The sequence below is a fragment of the Dasypus novemcinctus genome, chromosome 2 (assembly GCF_030445035.2).
Source record: "Dasypus novemcinctus isolate mDasNov1 chromosome 2, mDasNov1.1.hap2, whole genome shotgun sequence".
Taxonomy (NCBI): domain Eukaryota; kingdom Metazoa; phylum Chordata; class Mammalia; order Cingulata; family Dasypodidae; genus Dasypus; species Dasypus novemcinctus.
This window is the reverse complement of record NC_080674.1, coordinates 164,527,119-164,540,458: the sequence shown is the minus strand read 5'-3', so window position 1 is coordinate 164,540,458 and position 13,340 is coordinate 164,527,119. Positions and strand designations below refer to the sequence as shown.

The 13,340-nt window shown below is 44.8% G+C and overlaps 2 protein-coding genes across 10 annotated transcripts in view; one reads left to right on the top strand and one right to left on the bottom strand.

The window, feature by feature from the left end:
• FAXDC2 (fatty acid hydroxylase domain containing 2) overlaps positions 1-5,818 on the top strand; it is a 44,945-nt gene extending 39,127 nt beyond the window's left edge. For all 8 annotated transcript variants that reach the window (XM_023585798.3, XM_004482592.4, XM_071210862.1 and 5 more), the window contains one exon: positions 243-5,818. In XM_023585798.3, the coding sequence (XP_023441566.2) occupies positions 243-399 (157 nt within the window). In that variant the 3' untranslated portion in view covers positions 400-5,818. The remainder of the gene's footprint in view (positions 1-242) is intronic.
• Positions 3,196-13,340, bottom strand: part of LARP1 (La ribonucleoprotein 1, translational regulator) — a 55,419-nt gene continuing 45,274 nt past the window's right edge. For both annotated transcript variants that reach the window (XM_058281174.2, XM_058281182.2), the window contains exons 16-19: positions 11,082-11,226; positions 8,738-8,847; positions 8,428-8,555; positions 3,196-6,942 (exon numbers count right to left, since the gene is read on the bottom strand). In XM_058281174.2, the coding sequence (XP_058137157.1) occupies positions 6,733-6,942; positions 8,428-8,555; positions 8,738-8,847; positions 11,082-11,226 (593 nt within the window). In that variant the 3' untranslated portion in view covers positions 3,196-6,732. The remainder of the gene's footprint in view (positions 6,943-8,427; positions 8,556-8,737; positions 8,848-11,081; positions 11,227-13,340) is intronic.

The following is a 13,340-nucleotide window of genomic DNA, read 5'->3' as shown; positions in this document are numbered from 1 at the left end:
AAGAAAGATTACAGCTTTAGTAGGTCTGGCTAGTGTGGCCTCAGGAACATGCGTTTGTAACAACTTCCCAGGTTATTCTGATGCAGTTGTTCAGGATGGTGGGAATGGATGTTGGATGCATGTGGTCAGGACGGTGTGGGATTTGAGGGCTTAGAGATGCATGAGAAGCTGGCACAAATGAAATGGAGATCAGCACATGGGCTTCCAGCACCAGCGCTTCAGCACGCTCCTCTCTCCGCCAGGTTCACCCAGTGCTATGGGGTACTAGGGGTGCTGGACCACCTCCACGGGACCGACACTGGGTTTAAGCAGACCAAGGCCTATGAGAGGCACATCGTCCTGCTGAGCTTCACCCCGCTCACTAAGAGCATCCCCGACACCCCGAAGAAGATGGAGTGAGGGAAGGCCCTAGTGCCATCCTGGCTGTCCCCTCCGCAGCAGGCAGCCAAGGTGACCTGAGGCCTTATGATCGCACCTAACAACTTGCCTCCTACAGCCACACACTATAACGATGGCAGGGTGGGAGAAGGTCAGCACCATGAGAAAGCAGGGCCAGGGACGGGGCCCGGGCTCCCCCAAACTACTGTCCGCAATGTTCCTTCAGGGGACAAGGAATTGGCTTAAGGGAGAGGAAAAAACAACTCCCCAGATTGAAGGCCAGTCAGAGGGAGGAAACCACTTTGAAAAGGCAACTACTACAAGCCCTGGTCCTCTGCTGTGGAAGGGATAGAGGGATTCCACCCCAGGTGACTCCATCGCTTAGGCATGATGCAAAGAATGACAAAGTTGGCTGTGACAGGAAGCTTCTTGGCTGTAGGGAGAGCTCTTCCCAGTGCGGGGGTAGGGTGGGGGGCCAGGGAATCAGAGGATATCATTTGGTCCCTTCCTGTTCCCAAAAGCTTTTCTCATATCCTACTCAGGCTAGGGTCAAGACACCCAGGCAAATGGTTCCAGTATTTGCCAGTTCTTAACACGCCAGTCCCCACTCCTCCCACACACACACGCATCCTGTCAGTGATAAAAGCTCCATTTCAACTTTGCCTACCACGAACTTCTTCCCCTGCTGAAAAAGACAAATACAACCACAAAAGCTCCTCCTTGGATTAATATTGGTATACCAGACCAAACACCAACACCTTTAGCGTTACACAGAAACCAAATGTCACACCCTGAGGGTCCTGCTAACCTGGGGTCCTTTTAACCCCCAAATGGAGTCAGAGTTGCTGGCCTTTGGGGACATCCTACTGAACCCCCTTATTAGCTTCTCTAAAGCAGAACCAGGGTTAGAACCTCCTTTCTCTCCCAACAATCAGCTGAACAAAGGGCAAAATCCTTGTTTTTCCCCAAATGGCTACCCAGTGGTCTCAACACTATCCAGTGATTTTAGACGTGGTCCCTTTTTTGAATGAAATCTTGACAGGAACCTTATTATATAAAACCAAACCAAAGCTGGCCTGAAGCAGTCTCCACCCTGGTCTTCCCTCAGCAGCCACTGGCTCTGCCAGGAACCCTGTGGCTCCCAAAAACAGTAACAGAGACCCTTCTTTGATTTCAAAGACCATCATCATCAACTACACACACACACACACACACGTCTATTTCTAAACGTCCAGTTCTCTTCTATTGAGAAAACCACCCAAAAAAGAGCTTTCTCCTAACAGCCCCAGGACTCCGGCCAACTGGGTGTTTCCCCGGCAGCATGCTCCCTGGACTTCCAAAGTACCACCCACCCACTTCTGGTTTGGTGGGCCGGCTCCCTCCCTGGGCTTAGTGTGAAGTTCTGCTTCTGATGTGCCGCTGCTGGCTTGTACCCATTACCTGTTCCTACCAATAAACATTTGGAAAAAATGTCATTCTTTAGTATATTGAAGGTGAAGGACGAGGAACGAGAAGAGTGGATAAATAGGAAAATAAGAACGGATGCATTCCCCCCCTTAAGATCCCTTGACAGGGAAAAAGGATGAGGCTGTTATTCTCTCACCCCTTTTGGCAGCTCAGTGGTCTCTGGCAGAGGCGTACAGCCTTATCCTCTTCTGCAACAAACTGAACAGCTCCGAGGAGGGTAAAGAGTCGTGAAGAAAAAGCTGATGTCTTATAATTCCAAGTAGAAAATGTAAATGTCAAAGGAGAAAGCATGTAAAAGAAACTGGTCTCTTTTTAAACTCCAGTGGAGGCTTTATTTTCTCCCCCCTCCACTACAAGGCTCATTCTAACTCTCATGATCTAGGAGCTACACCAGTGCACTTACATCAGTGGCCTCTTTCATGAGCACTCCTAACAGCATTCCTAACGGGAGGCTGCATTAACCATCTTCTCCCCAAAGTACCAAACATTTTACCAATCAGTCTGCAGCAGTCCAGGTTGCCATCTCCCAAACTCTTTCATCTATGGATATTACTGAAAGTATGCATACCACCCACCTGAAGGACAGTAGAAAATAATTCTCTGGAAGACATCTGATGGGATGCTCTGGAGACAGTTGTCAGATGAATAAGACCATGTCTCACCTTAATTTTCTAGTTATACATCTAAGCCAGGCCTTCCAAAGGTGTTACTACAATACCTGGCCTCATATGTAGGGTTAACCACAGGCAGCCCCAAGGCTAATCAGAGAGTAGGGAGGGTACATTATTCCATTCCTCCCTAGCTACAAGTCTCATGGCTCAGTGGCTGACCTGGATTCCCTAAGGCCACAAAGAGTGTACAACTATTACTCCCTCATACCACTGCAGGAAATCCATTCAGTGAGGCCTTGTCCCAGTCCTCCAGGAGTTACTGCAGCCTTTTTCCCTCTATCTTAACACAAAGCCAGGCCACAGCCAACCCACAGGAGACCTGGTAGTGGGTTAAGTGGGCTGAAACTCTGGAAATTTGTGGGGCTGGTGTCCGTCCCTTTTGTGGTACTATGTTCCCATTTCTCTTAGTATACAAGGTGTACATGAAATTCAATGCTAGGAGCTGAAGACTGGCGAGGAAGTCAACTAACTGGATGTACTTGCAGCCTTAGAAGCTCTGTAAAGAGCCCTTGCCATAGATTACCAAAAAAAGCAGTGGCAGAGCCTTAGCCACAGTTTCATATACACAATCAGTGCCAGGTTCTTGTCATCATGTCAAATCTCTGAATCATGGGAAATCCTAACTGGGCCCCACCCTGATCACCCAACAGCTGTACCCCAGGTGGGAGACAAGCCAGTGTTTTGCCTTTTCAAGTTTTTATTTTTATACATTTTTTTTTGTATTAAAAAGAAAAGCATAATTACCACAAATTACAAAGGACTAAAGCAGGACTAGAATAATGAATGAATCACTTCAGCCTGGAAAGCAGATACTTTCAATAATATTAATGTTATAATACAAGCTCATTCAAGTATTTTACATTTTTTTTTTTTGTCCTTTTAAATGTGATATCCTAGCACATGGTAAAGATAACGTACTATGAGCGAAAGGTGGAACCTTCTCCGCAAAGCCAGATGACAAGTTTTCCTCTCCAGTGAGAAATGGGCTCTACGTTTTTATCTTCTCTGCCTCTGCCATCAACATGGCTAAAGGAGAACGTGGGGCTGGGACAAATCCAGGGACCTTGCACACAGGAGATATACTTTGGGGTCCCTTTTAGGAGGGTGCCAACAATCAAGACCACTGTACCCAGGCTTTTGGTAAAACACCCCTGCCTTCCCTAACTAAGTGGTCTTTCTTGCCCCTCTTCCCCATTTCCAGGGACTTCTGAGCAGCTTAATTTCTGTCAAAAAATCAATCATCAAGAAAGGGGGTGGAGAAGCTACAATGGAACAAAACAAAAACAAAACAACTTTGACATTGAGCTCCCAGGGTCCAGGCCAAGGCAGTGGTGGCCCTTCTGTACTAGTAGTACATTTGCTCCCAGGTTTAGGGGAAAGTGAAAGAAACCAGTCCCTCAACAGGACTGAGGTACATAGACCTCATATCTGATGCCCCAAGTTTGTGTTGGCATGGGCCAATGATGGAAAGGTACAGGATTAACAGAGGAATTTGGGGCAGGGTGTTGCTTTGTCTCAGGTCTTGGATCCCCATGGGAGGATGGCGGGTATTAAGTGGCTAGCCCCGATGGCTCCGCCACTCCTGGCATGCTTGTCACAGATACATCGGTCCTAAATTCAAGTGTCTTCAGAAAATGAAGATGTAAACTACTCTTTGCAACATTAACTCCTAACATGTTACCTAAAAAAAAAAAAAAAAAAAAAAAAGTCCCTCCCTCCCCCATCCTTAGCCTATGTTGAGATGAATCTTCACCCTGCCATCCCAGAAGGGCTTCCTCTTTCTGGGGTGTCTATAGGAAGGATCAGGGAGAGGATGATACCCCCTTGCCTGGGGGTTAACTCTGATAAAAGCAACCTTTCCTCACACCCCCAAGGTTTCTTTGTGCCCCCAAAACCAGCAGAGGACAAGCACTGAGGTTTCTGTGGTGCTGGATACAGTACAGGGCTGAGTGATCCGAAGGAGAAATAGGAGGAACAAAGAGGAGGAGGGGTTCCAGGAGTCTAGTGTCTGCTACAATGTGGGGCAGGCACCATACTGGGTAGGTAAAGGCCTCAGATCCCACTGTCCTAGCAGAGACCAGACACTCACCTAACATCCTTGGCTTTCGAGACGACTGGGTCAGAGGAACTGAGACAGGCTTCTCACATACTAACCACTGAAGGGCAAAGATAAGGGGAGGGTACAGGCTAAAAGCACAAGGTGCCCAAAACAGAAGGCAAGCCCCTGCCAGCTTGGGGGCACTGTCTCCTACTCCCAACCTTTGACCCCAACAGAGGAACCACTCAACTAAGAGAGCCAATGAAGTTCTAGCAATCGAGCAACAAAACCACTGACTTCTTCCCATTGCCCAGTTCTCACTGAGGGTGAACAGTCATGTTCATACCCAACACACAACCCAAAGTCTGTGTGGGTGAGTCCTTCATCACCCTCCCTAGGTTCTGAGACGGTAGACTCTAGCCACTCCACTGTCACTCACAGCCCAACCCAAGCAGTCAGTGGCTGGAGAAGAGAAGTCAGGTATACTCTATGTCCACATATACCTTCCTGCCACAGGGCTTCAACCACTGGCAGGATTCCCCCCAGCCCCCAACTCCTCTTCATCCCTCATTCCCAGGGGGTCAACTGGAAGGTTGGCAGAGATGGCTCACAGAGGGAGGGATGCAAGATGGGGAGACCCCACCAGACCCTAGGGAGAAGTGGCACTTTTCTCCACCGTTTCTGAGAGAAAAAGCCTCCTCAAGGTCTCAGATCTTTCAGGCCAACACAAATATTTCCAAGCCTCAGCTGCCAGGTGTTCAGCTTTCCCCTCGGGCGTGGGGAAGACGTTCACGCTGAGGACAAGTTTGTTCCAGATCCAGGCCAGCTCTACTTTCCAACAGTTTGAAGCAAACTTGGCCTTGGAGTTCCAAGGGTAGAGTGAAAGGTGTCACGACAGGATGGTACCTGGCGTGAGACAACAGCAAGCAGAGCGAGGACACAACAGTGGCAGCAGTGTACAGACACAGGACATCAGCTTCAAACGATGCAACAGCAGGGATATTGTGGGTATGGCTCTCACAGGAGCCACCCCTAACTCTCTTGCCTCCAGCTAGGAGACATTGTACATGCAACTCAGTCCAGAGAAAGATTCTAGCCAATCCAAGCCCAGGCACATCCAGAGAAGGTGGGAGCTCTTCAAGTTGACTCCATCGAGGAAAACAGGCATTTGGGTATTTCAGATTCCCGCTCCACAATAAGGCAACGTTTAAAAAAATATTATTTCCAAGAACAACAACAACCAAAAAAAAAAAAAAAAAGAAAAGAAAGAAAAACCCAAGGGTAGGGGGAAAGACATTACTTTCTGTGGAATTAGGTGGGGGTTTCTGATTTTTTTTTTAGGTTTTTGGTCTTTTATGGTCGATTTTCTTCTTTTTTCCCTCTCCCATTTTCCAAGATGGAAAGGTCAGAGAAAAATAAAATAAATCATCTTTGAATAGTCAGTCCTTTCTGGTATGAGCAGCGTCTCTCTGGGCTGGGGAGCAAGGGATGTGGGGAAAGGAGAGTGGGAAGAAGTGAAACCTTCACCCAACCCCCCCCCTTTAGATCCTTTGGTTTCCTTCTCCCAGAAGATGGCAGAAGGGTGTGGTGGGGACAGCAGGGAGAGAACACGGTGATGGCAAGCCCCCGATGACCAAGGGGTTGGTGTGTTCCTGGGGCCCAGTGGCGCTGCCAGAGCCTTCCATGGGACAGTGCTGGGCAATGGGGCCCGTGCAGTGTCTTCTTATGGGCTGCATAGTTGGCTGGAGGGGGAGCAGGAAGAGGCTGTAAGTGGGGGACCAGGGTTGCGGGCTACCAGCCGCGGGCAGGGCTGTTGAGTGATTTTGGTAATCCAGACGAACTATCAATAATTTAAAACTTGATATATATATATATATATATATAAAAAAAAAATCTCCCCCCTCTCCCTCCCCCCTCCCTCCCCCCCACACCGCCCTTTAGAAGAAGCTAGGATATGAAGTCAGAGAGAGAGGAGGGGGAAGGGGGAATGTGGAGGCTCCTGCCCAGGGTTACCTGATAGCCCAAATGGTGTATATGTTGCTACTCAGCACAAGGGCCTATCCTAATAGCTCCAGGCCTGTCCCTTTTCTGTCCCCTCTCCTGGGACTGAGCACCCCCACAGCCTCTCACCCATCCTACCCCCTTCCCCATCCCCAAACCCCAGGGCTAAAGGGCCTTTCACTTTCCCAAAGTCTGTGTGTCCGAGTGCTGGCTTGTCCATTTGGCATCTTCCCGGACAGGCTGGCCAGTAGACGGCGTGGGGGGCTGGCTGATCATGGTGGTAGGTCTGCTGGAAGACTGCGAAGGGCACCGCTTCCTGCCCTCACCGCTGCCACCTCCTGCTGCCACTGGGTATCGCTTATGGTTGCCTTCCTCACCCATGGGGGGCTGCAACAGAGGGGAGGGTCACAGGTGATTAGGAGGCACTTACCCACAATCCCCTTCTCTGCCAGAGCTGATTAATTTAGAGACTGACTACTTTCTATCTTTCAATGCAGACAATGTTAGAAACTAGGTGCAGTTTTGAAGCACTTTTCCATGCCAAGCACTGGGCTATTTTATGTACATTCTCTCTTGGGGTCTGCACCACCCTGTGATGTAGACATGATCACATCATTTTATAGATGAGGAAATTGAAGCACAGGAAAAGAAGGTTTGTCCGGGGTTCTATAGCTGGTAAGTAAAGACAAAATGTGGGGTAGATTCACCTACCTCTGAAGCCCAGGCTTTTAACCACAAAAGTTTCTGCTGCCCTTCTGAGAAATGCCTGACTGTTCAGAACATAAAGCGTGGAGTAAAGCATACAAAATGCTGAGATGTCTCAGCTCAGAAGGTCCAGTGCCCCTGGGGAGTACCTCATCCCCCTTCAGGCCCTAAAGAGGACACTGAACTAAGAGGCCACCAAAGCTGAGCCCTTCCTGCTTCACCGTATGCAATAGGTCTACCTATCACAAAGTTTCTCTACACGTTGTCCAAGATTGCAAGTGCTCAAGGATAGAAGAAAATCCTCATCTTTATACTGGGAGACTTGAGCAGCTCTGCCACTATCTATTTGGATGGCTGGGGCCTCAATTTACCCATTTGTACAAAGATAATAATATTAAGCCCTGCCTACTTAACCACATGATAAGAGTTAAATGAGGTCAATGTGAAGTACCTAGCACATAGTAAGCATTAAATAGACAGCAACTTTTTACTAATAAAAGCCAGGGACTGTTATCTCTATTTCCTTATGTTTGCCTGTTTGCTCAGTGTTTTGAAGGGAGTAAGATGACTGGCATATCCATACTACATAATAAAACTTTGTAGGAAGAAAAGTTTTTCACTCATCTTTGGGTCCCCTCAAATGTCTAGCCTAGAGATGTCCAATCAGTATCTGCTGAATCCACTGGACAAATTACCACTCCCTAGACACAGTAACAATAACCCAGACCCACCACTGGATGTCACTGTTGAGGCACTGCTTCAAAGAGCTGGGGAAGAATTGGACAAAATTCATAAATCTGAGGAAGATGTGATCTCTTCCAGGAAGAACAAATACATTTTATCTTTAGTGCCCATCCTGATCAACTAGTAGTGGCTAACTGGTACACAGCAGCAAGGAGACAGTGAGATAAGAGGAAAAGATGATTAACAGGAAAATATCATTATGATTAGTCATGTCGACCATGGGAATGGGAGGGAGTTGCAACCACACTACCCTCTTCAATTAGCTTATACTGTCAATTCTCACCCTCCATTTTTCAGTTAAAGAATCTAAGGCCAAAAACAGGATTATTATTAGCAGAGCTGGGACCAAAATTTAGGTATCCTGATTTCTAGCCCAGTTCTCTTTCTAAGAACTAGGGTGAGAAAGTAGAGACATTTACTCACATCCACTCGAAAGTCTTCAAGACGTCGGAATTTGCCAAGGTATTCCTGCAGCTTGGGGTTAATGTCCAAATTTTTGGCTTTAGAATATTTTAAGAAGGCCCAGAACTTCTCCAGTCCATAGAGTTGGCCTGTAGGGAAAGTGGAATGAGAGGTAGAGAAAAGCAAGGCTGATGAAGAGGAAGGTAAGGAAAAAGTCATTTGGGGGGGGGTGGCGGGCGGTATGTGCTGTGATAGAGACTCAGGTCAAATTGGGCAGAGGGAAAGAGGCTTAGATGACCAGGGCTCAGAGTGATCCAACTTTGGTTCTTACCAGCTTCATAGTCCTTCACGGTTTCCTCCTGAAAATCCTTGAATATGTCTAACCGGAACTTCTTTTCCAGTCCATAACTGTAGTATCGAAAAAGGCACTCCAAACCATATCTGTAGGAGAAAACAAGTCAGTGAAAACAGGAATACACTTGAAAATTTTTTTTTATTTTTAGAAGGTACAGGGATTGAACCCAGGACTTGTATGTGGGAAGCAGGCACTCAACTACTAAGCTACAACTGCTCCCCAGGAACACAGTTTCCTCATCCATGAAATAAGAAAATGTGCCTGAATAAGAGATGGAATATAAAAATTTAAATACAATGGGTAATTCCTCTCCAAGAAAGAAAATAAATAAAGGTATGCTCTACAAAGAATATCAAGACCTTCCCAAATAGCAAATATTGTTTAAGAAAACTCAAATTTAATGCTGGTTTAAGGTGGGTCCAGCCCCGTGTGGAGCTGGCCCACGAGCAGCACTGATTCGCTCAAGGAGTGCTGTGCCACGTGAGGATGTCCCCCACATAGGGGAGCCCCACGCACAAGGAGTGTGACCCGTAAGGAGAGCCACCCAGTGCAAAATAAAGTTCAGCCTACCCAGGAGTGGCACCACACACACGACAGCTGACGCAGCAAGATGATGCAACAAAAAGAGACAGATTCCCAGTTCTGCTGATGACAACAGAAGCAGACGAAGAACACACAGCAAATGGACACAGAGAACAGGCAAGTGGGGCAAGGGGGAAAGGGGAGAGAAATAAATAAAACAAATCTAAAAAAAAAAAAAAAAGAGTATTAAAATAAATAAATAAAGTGGGTACAGCATTAAATGTTTGGAATTTGACTGCAATCAGCAGGCTCTGGCTTGCTGCCCACACCCATTCATTCATGCTCATTTGTTTATGTATTTTCTATGGCTGTAAAAGCTGTCTACAACAGCAGAGTACAGCAGTGACAGGAACTTTATGGCCCACAAAGCCTAAATGTTTACTGTCTGGCCCTTTACAGAAAAAGTTCGTGAATTCTTGATACAAGCTCTTTGCAAAGTCATTTGACCATGCCATTTATTCCATTTATTCATTTATCTGTCTCCGAAACTTTTCTTCTAGTAATGTATTGAAATGGTTAAAAATGCAGATGCAGATCTAACAGATGTATAAAGGTGTACAAAGCAGTTTAATAAACAAAAATTAAAGGTCTAAGAATAGAGAAATGGTTAAGAATAATCATGGTAGATGTATACAATGCAATAATATGAGCTAGTAAAACTATAATGGAAATATGCACTTATGGGTACTACAAGATGTTTGCAATATATATCAAGTGGAAAAGAGACGTTTCAAAGTTAAATGTAGAAATGACTCCATTTATAAACATATATGCAAATTTTACATTTGCACATGCACAACCAAGTTTGGAAGGGCATGCAATTAAACTCATTAGCAATGGTTATCTCGGGAGGTGGATTTTCTTTCTAATTTGTATTTTCTTAACTTTCTATAAGAAGCAAATAATACTTTCTGTATTAGGAAAGAAGTTACATACTTTTAACATGGCAAAACACTCATGCTTATCAATGACAAAAATAAGACACAAAAGGGCATTCACAGTATGATCTAAATACAGTTAAGAGACAAAGAAAAGACTAGGAAACTTGATGGCAGAATATTAATAGTGGCTTGTCTCTGGATTCAGGCTTCCTCCCTCCCTCCCACCCCAACCCTGCCACCCAAGCTTCTACTAGGGTTTCTGTACTTTTCAAATTGTTTAGACAGAGCACATTTTATTTTGAAAATAGGGGGAAAAAGAAGAGTCTTAAGGTTTCTTAATAGAAATGTTGTAAACTACATACCTATCTATTGATCAGAGACTGGATACAAAAATTACTGTACATCCATACAGTGTAACAACATATATATAAAGAAAAAGGAAATTATTTAGGTACAAATACAGAAAGATCTCCAAAATATATTAAGTAAAACCAAATAAACTGCAAAAAGAGTATGTAATAGTAGACCACCTTCTGTGTAAAGAAAAAAAGGGAGGGGAGTGGATGAGAGATTACTAGATGTGTATTTGCTTACATAGCTTACAAGTATTTTTAGAAAGGACAAGATTCTAATAATATTGGTTGCCTGAGGGGAAAGGAACTAGAAGGCAGGGGCACAGGGGTGAGGAGACCTTTACAATATAACCTTTTAAATGCTTTGAATATTGAACTATGTAAATATATTATTCATTCAAAAATATTACATTTTTAAGAAAGTATATGAAGTATACACATATGCCAGAAATGTGGACCCACCAGGGACCCCTCATGACTCCACCAGCATCAGCCAGAGCTCACCTGTAGCCTTCTTTGGCATCCTCCAGAGCCAGTTGCTTGAACTCCTCATACATCTTTTTGTTGAAGTGATCTCGGAGGAAGAAGGACCAGAAGCGGAAGAGTGTGTTCATCTCCTGAGACTGGCCAATGCCCAAGCGCTTCCGCTCTGATGAGAGAGGAAAGAGGAAAAACCATGTCTCAGGGCCAGGCTGCCCTTAATTTGGGAACAAAGGATCCTGGGGCCTAAGACCTTGATCTCTTCACCACACCACCAAATTCCCTTGGATCATCACCATCCACTTCAGTCACTCAGCAGATAATGAGCACTACTTTGTGTCAGGCCCTGCCACTAGGCACTGAACCTCACCAAAAGCAGGTGGCATCAGCTTTTGAACCAGGTCATCCTGGTCTAGTTCTTTACCTTGACCAATATGGCTCACATGTGTAATCCGAACAAGGCAAAGTATGAACAAATAATTTGTGCATTCTAACTAATTATATCCTGCATATTACCAACAATTATCTCAGAAGTCCTACAATAGCAACACATACAAAACGACAACATTAAAAAACACACAGGGAGCAGATGTGGCTCAAGTGGTTGAGCACTGTCTCCCACATGGGAGGTCCCAGGCTCAGTTCCTGGTTCATCCTGGGGGAAAAAAAAAAGCGAACAACAAGCAAAACACACAACAAACAAACAAAAAACAACTCAGGGAAGCTGATGTGACTCTGTGGTTGAGTGCTGGTTTCCCACATAAGAAGTCCCAGGTTCAATCCCCAGTACCTTAACAAAACAAAAACACCAAAACAAAACAAAACATCAAAAGCAAAAGTAATAAAAAAATAAACTGGACATCATCAAAATTAAATTAAAAACTTTTGTGCAAAGGACAGCAGCAAAAAAATGATGAGATAAACCATAGAATGGAAGAGAATATTTGCACATCATTCATCTGAATAAGGGACTTGTATCAGAATGTATAAAGAACTTTTACATCTCAATAACAAAGGCAAATATCCAATTTTAAAATGAGCAGAGATTTAAATAGCCATCTCTCCAAAAAGAGAGAGATTAAACGGCCACTAAATATATGAAAAGATACTCAACACACTATTAGCCATTAGGGAAATGAATATCAAAACCACAATGAGATACTACTTCTTACCAAGTAAGATGGCTATATTTAAAAAGACAGATAGTGTTATTGAGGTTGTAGAAAAATAGGGACCCTGATATACTTTTTTTTTTTAAAGATTTTTTATTTATTTTTTTCTCTCCCCTTCCCCTCCCCCCACCCCAGTTGTCTGCTCTCTGTGTCCATTCACTGTGTGTTCTTCTGTGACTGCTTCTATCCTTACCAGTGGCACTGGGAATCTGTTTCTTTTTGTTGTGTCATCTTGCAGTGTCAGCTCTCAGTGTGTGCGGTGCCATTCCTGGGCAGGCTGAACTTTTTTTTGTGCTGGGCGACTCTCCTTACAGGGCGCACTCCTTGCACGTGGGGCTCCCCTATGCGGAGGACACCCCTGCGTGGCACGGCACTCCTTGCGTGCTTCAACACTGTGCATGGGCCAGCTCCACACGGGTCAAGGAGGCCCGGGGTTTGAACTGTAGACCCCTCATGTGGTAGACAGATGACCTATCCATTGGGCCAAGTCCGCTTCCCCTCATATACTCCTGGTGTATGTAAAATGACTCAACCTCTTTGGAAAACAGACTCACAGTTCTTCAAAAGGATAAACACAGAATTGCCTTATGATCCAGTAATTCTGCTGCCAAGTATATACCCAAGAAAAAAAAAACATATGTCCACACAAAAACTAGTACAAATGCTCACAGCTGCACTGACATTAGCCAAAAAGGTGGAAAGAACCCAAATGTCCACAGACAAATAAAATGTGGTATATCCATACGATGGAATGTTATTCAGTAAGAAAAAGAAATCAATACTGATACAGGCTAAAACATGATCAAACTTTGGAAACATTATGCTAAGTGAAAAAAGTCAATCACAAAAGACTACCTATATTATATAATCCCATTTATGTAAATGCCCAGAATAGGCAAATCCATAGACAGAAAGTAAACTGGTAGTTGTTTAGGGTTAGAAAGGGATAGAGAGAAATGGGAAGTGACTGCTAAAGCAAACGGGTATATGGTTACTTTCTAGAGTGATGAAAAATGTTCTAAAACTGATTGTGGTGATGACTGCACAACTCCATGAACATACCAAATATCATTTGACTATATACTTCGAAAGCAACTAAAAATAAAATGAC